Genomic DNA, 9,097 nt, shown 5'->3' with positions numbered 1-9,097 from the left:
TTTGAGAATCAAATCCGATTCGCCGGCAGTCTTAAAGGCCTTGACTCAGTTCCACCTCAGGGCCTTGCTTTTCTTGATTTGCCCATTTGCCCACCTGCCTATCGTATCAGAGTAGAGTCAGTTTTGGAGGACATTGGGGTCCATTATTATAAGAGCAGAGCTGTGAGCAGTTCTCCTCCTTAAAACCACATTGTGAGTCTGATCTCAGCTTTCTGTTGGGATTTTTAATTAGAGGTGATTTAGGGAAATTCATAGGAAGACCCATATGAAATGAGGCCTGCTGTTTTCTTTTATATTAGCAAGAAGAAGAAGAAGAAGACCCACCAGGTAGAGCTGAGCTTCGTTCTACTGCACAAGCTCTTGATTCTCAGGACTATAGCTTATGTACAGAGCCTCTGAAAGGATCACTGTGAGACTACCTAGTATCTGGTGAGTACCTAATACAAAAGAAGGTCCAATGCTGTCCAATGAGTGGAGATACAAGGGTTTAAAAGACGTCTATAGAAGCTGAAGTATCAACTGAAGCTTTTTACTCCAGTAAAAGTGTAAAAGTACTGGTTTCAGAACGACTTCAAGTAGAAAAGTAAAAGTAATGGAAGGAAAACAAAGGCTGAAAGCTTAGGCCGCGCCACAGGGGTCTATAGTGCACTACCCCCCTCCCCCAAACCCATTTCTCTAAAAGTCATAATGAGGAGAATGTTCTATTAAAATATTGATGTTAAAAATGTTGGGCTGCACTAGGCTCCTGTTTCAGCTGCAGATCTGCCCATTGAAAATGAAGCATTTCAGTAATATCAGCTCTATTAAAGGAGCGTCTCTGTGCTCTACTGAGCATCAACATGAGCTTCATGGAGGAAAATATGAGGAGTCGTTGTCTAGAAGTTCTGTAAAGCTGCAGAAAGTCAGACTTCAGAGGCGTGTGATCAATAAGCTTTATTGGAATGTAAATGTGGGGCTCAGTCGGGACGTTTCACTGCAGCTCTCTTGAGTCTCTGCCACGGACACAGTCTTCATACTAGACTACAGACGTCTGCTGTGAGCTGCTGGAGAGTGACGGGACGTGTGCAGGTGTGATGGATCTCTTATAAACCAATAGGGAGTCAGAATGGTGTCTGTTTATACTTCTCATCCAATCAGGATCAGACTCACACTTTCCGGATGGAGAGATTTATCTGGAGAGGGTTTTTTATTGATGACGAGCCGGAATGAAAACCAAGGGAAATTAAATAGGAGGAACGAGGCTGTTTTTAAAATGTAAGGAGGAGAAAGTTCAGATAATTGGGGGAAAATGTGAGAAGTAGAAGGAAATAATTACTCCAGTAAAGTTTAGAGAACCAACATTTCTACTTACGTAAGATAACGTAATGTAAACAGTGTCCCTTCAGAGGCCATGGCAGGAAGTTCCAGAGTTTGTCACATCCTTCTGTGAGATTATTGGCTGATTGCAAAGGTTTCCTATTATCTGATTACCCAAATGCATGCAAATAATGTGCAAATAATATTAGGTGAGCACCAGATAGGAAGGATGGGGTTTTTTTGGTAATAATCTGGTAGTAATAGTACCAGATACTATTTAGTGAGTGGTAAACATTATTAGGTGAGCACCAGATAGTATTAAATATTGTTTGGTGCTCAACATATACCTTTCTAAAAAAGTTTTTTATTATTTTTATTTTTAAGTGTGATTACATATTTTATCGAAATAATTATTATATTTTTATGTGTATATAATATATTATGATATAATAATATATTATTATTATAACCTTTTTGTATTATATATATATTATATTTATTTATAATTATTATTTATAATTATTTAAAGCTATATTTTCCATCAGTTTGACCTTTTAAATTGACATTTTCTGGATTTACTTTATTTGTGAAAAACAACGACCACCCAACTGGGAAAATACAGCTTCCTCACATTTTTATTCAATCATATATTTTGTCATTTCACAATTTTACAACATGCTGGCTGGATAGCTTCCTTACTTCTACATTTAAATATGTAATATTTTTATATTTATTATATTAATATATATATATATATATATATATATATATATATATATATATATATATATGTATTATATGTATGTGTACTTTTCTTTGTACTTATTAATTTTAGCAGGAACACATGAAATCTACCTGAATGCCACCATTGGTGCAGTGGACTCACGCTAACCAGCCACACATTGCTGTGTTACTCTGAACAGGTCATAAAGAGACCCCTGACAGACCCCCATCCAGTGCGTTTTAGTGAAGTGTGTTTATTTCACACCCAGCTGCTCGTAAACCTTCGGCACGTAGTCGTCCCACTCTGCCTGGTAGCATGCGCCGGCCACGGGGGCACCCATGCCGTATTTCTTGCGGAAGTTAGCAGTCTTGAATTTTCCTCTGTTGTCTACGGTGCGGTTGGTCAGGACAGGTTCAGTGCAGTGCAGAGGGCCAGGCTGCTCATACACCAACCATGTGTAACGATGGAGGCCTACAGGAGGGCAGAAAGGACGACAGAGGTGGGCAAAGTGGCCTGAAGTCCTGCTATAGCACTGCAATACTGACTGAAATCCAAGAACTGAGTAGCTTCTACAACTGCAGTGGGACGTCCTAGTAAGTCTCAAAGTCTGAGAGACCAGCATGGTGACCATAGGGTCATGTGTGACTGCTCCAGAGCGTCCCATTCTATCGACCAGTGCTTTGCTATGGAGATTATACAAGCTATGTCATCAGCAATGGAGTCACTCATTTGTAGGGGTGTCTGAATACTTTTGAACATATAGTGTGTGTGTGTGTGTGTGTGTGTGTGTTTGTGTGTGTGTGTGTGTGTGTGTATGTATACGCCAGTGAGCCTTAACATTATGACAAACTGCCTGATATGTTGTTGGTTCTCCATGTGCCTCCAAAATAGTTCTTCGGTTTGGACCTGTGGAGAACCCTTTTAAGGTGCTTTTCTTGAAGGTTCCTCAAAGCACCTAAATGAATATTTGGAGGTTCTTCAGTTTGAACCTGTGGAGGAACATTTTCAGATCCTTTGAAAAATCTTCAAGGAACAGGAACTTTTGGAGGTTCTTCGGTTTGGACCTGTGGAGTACTTTTTTACGGGGCTTTGAGGAATCTTCAATGGACCAATTTCTTTTCATTTTTTTAAGGTTCCTCAAAGCACCTAAAGAAATATTTGGAGGTTCTTCCGTTTGAAACTTTTGAGGAACCTCTTAAGATGTTCTCCATGTGCCTCCAAAATAGTTCCTATGAAGATAAAGGCGGTATCTGGTACTGAGACCTTTCAGAAGTAATGGCAAAAGTGTGGCTTTGAGGTTGAGATCAAATGAATCAAATGATTCGAAAAAAGCTTCGTTATTGTGAAGCGTTTGAATCTCCGCACCACACTGACATCTGGTGGACAATCAGCGGTCAAAACAACAACTTCTGTCCTTTCGACAACTGAAGGAAATGTGTTTGGACCGGACAACCTCCTTCTTCTGCTCCAGGGTCCAGTTCTGATGCTGGCGTGTCCATTGTAAGTGCTTTTGGCGGTGGACAGGGGTTAGCATGGGCACTCTAGCTGGTCTGTGACTGGTCTATGCAGCCCCATTTGCAGGAAAGGTATTGTGACTTGACCAACATTTGGTCTTCGGACCTCTGTTTGTTCAGCCCAAATGGGGTAGCCTTGTTGCCTTCACCCATCGGTGAGCCTTGAGGGGCAAAACCCTGTGACTGGGTCATAGTTCGTCCATCCTTGGACCACTGTTGTTAGGTACTTACCACTGCTGACTGGAAGCTCCCACAAGCCTGGCTGTTTCAGAGATGCTCCAGCCCAGTCATCTGGGCCACAAGGGTGGCAAATGGGAGGGGAAAGTTAGGACGGTTCTAGGGGCCTGTGACTGACAGGGGCCCTAAAAATGTATTGCATAATTGTTGTGGGGTCCATTTTTATGTCTTTGTCTTTTCATGGGGCCTGAATCCCTGGCAGCACATCTGTCCGGCCATGCCTGCCCATTCCTCCAACAGCTGTGTAAGTTCAGTTCTGGGATCTCTATTAGATGGTATCTGAAGAGTTGGTTCTGGTCGTTGGTGTGGCGGACGTTGGAGAAATGGGCAGGCATGAAGACCTAAGGTATGTCAATATCCGGACAGACATTATCCTGGTCATAATGTTTTGGCTCATCAATATATACTGAATCTCAATTGGCCAACAAACCCAATTCTGACGCTGTTCCTTCCCTAAAACGCCAGGGCTGACTCTGGTCCAGTTACATAACATATGACTTGACTGAATACTGACAGCTGACTATTGGACTAATGGGTGAAGTATTACATTTGAGCTACAGGTAGAAATACACAGCCTCACATTCTCACCTCTGTCCTGATTTACTGAACAGACCGGACTGTGCTCCTGTCCCACTTCTCAAACCAAGAGGACAAAAGAAAAAGAAGACAACTCCTACCAGATCCTTTCGGAGGGCCAGAACCAACATAGTCCGACATCACACACCCACTGGAGACGTTGTTCCCTTTCATATTGACGACGAGAAAGTGGTGCCACTCCCTGGAAGACGAAGGTGAAAACAAACACAGAAGATCAGTCTTTAGTCTCTTAAGACATCAGAACATTGAGTAATGGGTCAGTTTTTAATCCCCCTGCACTGCAGGTTTGGTCCACCTGCACCGCACATATGGTTCAAGATCGGTCTCATTTATGACAATGCAACCTTAGGTACGACCGGGCCGGAATTCATCTTCTTCAGTGTTCACATGACAGCAAGATCAGACCATGCCTTCAATGAACTTTTAGAGGTTCTTCAGTTTGAAACTTTTGAGGAACCTCTTAAGGTGCTTTGAGGAATCTTCAAGGAACCATTTTCTTCTAAAAAACTTTTCTTGAAGGTTCCTCAAAGCACCTAAAGGAATATTTCTAGGTTATATTAAAAGGTAGGTAATATTTAAAGGAATAGGTTTTTTTGAGGAATCTCTTAAGAATCTTCAAGGAACAGGAACTTTTGGAGTTTCTTCCATTTGGACCTGTAGAGGAACCTCTTCAGATTCTTTGAGAAATTTTCAAGGAACCAATTTGTTCAATTTTTTTTTAGGTTCCTCAAAGCACCTAAAGGAATATTTGAAGGGTTCTTCAGTTTGAAACTTTTGAGGAATCGCCTAAGAATCTTCAGGGAACCAATTTCTTCAAAAATCTTTTTTGAAGGTTCCTTAAAGCACCTTAAGGGACATTTGGAGAGTCTTCAGTTTGAACCTATGGAGGAACCTCTTAAGATGCTTTAAGGAATCTTCAAGGAACAGGAACTTTTGGAGGTTCTTCGGTTTGGACCTGCGGAGAACCCCTTTAAGGTGCTTTGAGGAATCTCCAAGGAACCAGTTTCTACTAAAAAAACTTTTCTTAAGGATTATTTGGAGATTCTTCAGTTTGAAACTTTTGAGAAACCTCTTTATTAGATGTTTTGAGGAATCTTCAAGGAACAGGAACTTTTGGAGCTTCTTCCGTTTGGACCTGTAGAGGAACTTCTTCAGATTTTTTGAGGATTCTTCAAGGAACCAATTTGTTAAATTATTTTTTTGAAGGTTCCTCAAAGCACCTAAAGGAATATTTGGAGGTTCTTCAGTTTGAACCTGTGGAGGAACCTTTTTAAGATGCTTTGAGAAATCCTCAAGGAACCATTTTCTTCAAAAAAATCTTTCTTAAAGGTTCCTCAAAGCACTTTCAAGAACATTTGGAGTTTGGACCTGTGGAGGAACCTTTCAAGATGCTTTGAGGAATCTTCAAGGAACAGGGACTTTTGGAGGTTCTTCTGTTTGGACCAGTGGAGAACCCTTTTAAGATCCTTTGAGGAATCTTCAAGGAACAGGGAATTTTTAGAGGTTCTTCTGTTTGGACCAGTGGAGAACCCTTTTAAGATCCTTTGAGGAATCTTCAAGAAACCAGTTTCTTCTAAAAATCCTTTCTTTAAGGTTCCTCAAGACCTATCTACTAAAGGTCTTATTCCTGCCCAAACAAGACCTGACACAGATGTGCAAGTGCACACACACAGCTTGTCTAGTCCCTGCAGAAAAGTACTGCCAATAGAACAGGACTCTCTGTCAATACCAAGTGTGGGCTAGAGGGGTAAATACAAAGCCCCCCACCATTGAGCTGTGGAGCACTGGAAGAACTGAGTGTGGTGCTCCATCCAATACTTTTGGGCTGAGTTGAGGACAAGGTGTGGGGAAGGGCCAAATCCAATCCTCTTCAGGGCCCCCAAAGGCATCAGTAGTACTGGAGGTGGAAACACTGGTTTAGCGGCGGACGCAAGCTTACCGGATCGCTGGGTCTTCCCTGCTGGGTGCATCCGGATCAGTCAGGATCAGAGTGTACAGCTTACTGGGGTCACAGCCCTCCCACTCAATCAGGGTGGGACGATTCTGCACCTGCAGATGACCTTCAGACAGTCAGCACTACTAGACAACAGCAAAGCAGAAGAAACCTCACATTAAATGCCTCATGCCTGAAACACTGGTTTGGAGGTTGGTCTGTTTTGCAGTGTGGGGGGTAGCAACAGCTGACTGGGACGCACACCACATTACCCCAGTAAGAGCCCTTGGGCAAGACTCCCCAAAGTAGATTCTCATACTTAATGTAATGTACCTATGATTCACATGTAAGTCACTCTGGATAAGAGTGTCAGGAAAATGACGTTTGAATGTTTTCTGGACCAGCAAAAAAACCCTCATATCTCCAAAATTTAAAAAAACAAAAAAACAGATCAAGGTCATTTTGGAGCATTTCAATTGGTCTGTTTATCATGAAATACAACATTAGGACCAACTGCCAGATTCAAATAGTATAAAAGAATTCAAATCGGACAAAAATTGATCCATGGTATCCATAACAATCATGCAGGACTTGAATGTGGAGAACCCTTTTAACCATTTTCTTCTAAAAAACGTTTCTTGAAGGTTCCTTAAAGCTCCTAAAGGAATATTTAGAAGTTCTTCAGTTTGAGCCTGTGGAGGAACCTCTTTATTAACCCTCATATCTCCAAAATGTAAAAAAAACAAGCAAAAAACACCCCAAAAAACAAAACAGATCAAGGTCATTTTGGAGCATTTCAATTGGTTTGTTTATCATGAAATTGCAATACAATGTAAAGAACTACTGCCAGATTTAAATAGTATCAAAAAAATTAAAATTGGACAAAAATTGATCCACGGTATCCATGACAACCATGCAGGATGGACCCAAAGACGTTTTTATTTTTGTTTTTTTTTGTATTGCAGTGATGATGATTCCTGATCCCATTCCCCACCACTGTTTAAAAATCTTCTCTACAGTGAACCACCACGCTAAACCTACTCTGAATGACTTCATTTACATCTCAGTCAATGAGCATCTCACAAAAAAAACTAATATAAACAATCAGCCAGAACATTATTACCACCTGCTTAATGTTGAGCAGGTCCCCCTATATGCCGCCACAACAGATCTGACCATTTGTGGCAATGACTTAACCACAAGGCCTCTAAAGATGTGCTGCTGTGGTATCTGGCACCAAGACTAACGATAGCAGAAGATTCTTTAAGTCCTGTAAGCTCTAAGACAGGACCTCCATGAGCATCATTGAGCCTTAGGTGCCCATCACCCTGTCGCTGGTTGGTCAGTTTTTTGTAGGTACTGACCACTGCATACCAGGAACACCCAACAAGACCTGCCTGATGTTTTGGTGAGGTTCTGACCCAGTCGTCTAGCCATCAACCTTCAGCCTTCAAGAACTGACTGATGCTTCTGTAGATGAAGATAATCAATTCTTCACTTCTTCTGTCAGTGGTACTAATGTTATGGCTGATCGGTGTATATTTGTGTTGTTATCAAGGGGGTCTCTGGTTCCATGTACCACCACTGTCTTAAAAAGTCCGAAGTTGGTCATCTTCTCCACAGTGAAGCAGTGAAAATGCTGAAATTAGGAAAATTCTATGTAATCCGGAGACACAGGAGACCCTCGGACCCCTAGCTTTTGTACATTTGCACAGCTGTGTTACACTCCTGAACAAACTGACCTGAGTGGGTGTGAGCACTTTGCCCAACTCATCGATTTCCACAGAGCCATATCTGACCCTAAGAGCTCTGGCCGGCTTCTCGTCCACCTCAGTGAGGGCTAAAGCCCCGGTCCACTGGTTGATGTCCACCGGCATGGTCACTTTCAGCTACTCTGAATGATCTTCCTCTGTCAAGCAAGGTACAAGTAGCTCTCGCTGAAGCCTGGAGCTTAGGGTGAAGCTACACCTGGGGAGGAGAAACATGTGTAACCCCACCCACCAACCTTTTCACTCGCTGTTCAACTCTGTGCTCTACGCCCAGAGGTGGGTGGGGCAACAGGTGGGTGGAAAAACAGGTGTAGTGAACACTGAGAACTTGCCTTGGTGGCTTTACTGGACACATGACTTCACTGCATTACACTGTAAGTCAGAGGGTTCTTCTGTAACGGTACCGGTTCTATATAGAGCCATAACAACTCAAAGAACCTGTCGAATGCTTAAATATTCTTGGCATTGGTGGAAACCCTTTCATCTATGATTGCTACAAAGGTTCCAATAATCCTATTTAGCACCTTTATAGAACCATGTTGCTTAGAGTGTAGTTTTGATGTGGTCTAGCCATGGTTCTTGTCAAAGTGTCTCAGATTCCTATGCTTGCCCATTTTCCTGCAACCTGCCTAATATGCAGATCCCACCCCATTCACAGGTGCCATTAGAACCAGTTTGCCAGTGTTCCTCACTTCATCTGTCAGTGGTTCTAATGTTATGGCTGATCATATGCCTGGTGGTGGCTCGGTGGTGCTGTGGTGCTGCTTTGCTTCCTCTGGCTCGGAAAAGCTGCAGCGTTTGGAAATCCTAGAAAAAAACCCCATGCCTTCTGTGAGGAAGCTGAAGCTTGGGCGTCATTGGGCCTTGCAACATGACAATGACCCCAAGCATACCTCACCAAGTCCACCAAGGCTTGATTTCAGAAGAAGTCTTGGAAGATTCTGGAAGAGTGGTCGTCGCAGTTGCCTGACTTGAACCCCACAGAAAATCTTTGTTGGGGTTTGAAGAAGGAGGCTGCAGCAGCAAA

General features: G+C 42.4%; 1 protein-coding gene across 1 annotated transcript; it reads right to left on the bottom strand.

Annotated features, from left to right (window-relative positions):
• Positions 1 to 2,273: 2,273 nt before the first annotated feature.
• On the bottom strand, positions 2,274 to 8,178 carry LOC140542011 (phosphatidylethanolamine-binding protein 1-like). The gene is made up of 4 exons (XM_072664833.1): positions 8,044 to 8,178; positions 6,308 to 6,417; positions 4,449 to 4,549; positions 2,274 to 2,491 (listed from the first exon to the last, which is right to left on the bottom strand). Exons 1-4 carry the CDS (start codon positions 8,176 to 8,178, stop codon positions 2,274 to 2,276), a joined length of 564 nt encoding a protein of 187 aa, XP_072520934.1.
• Positions 8,179 to 9,097: the final 919 nt, after the last annotated feature.

The sequence above is a fragment of the Salminus brasiliensis genome, chromosome 20, assembly GCF_030463535.1.
Source record: "Salminus brasiliensis chromosome 20, fSalBra1.hap2, whole genome shotgun sequence".
Classification (NCBI taxonomy): Eukaryota; Metazoa; Chordata; class Actinopteri; order Characiformes; family Bryconidae; genus Salminus; species Salminus brasiliensis.
This window is presented reverse-complemented; position numbering and strand designations above follow the sequence as displayed.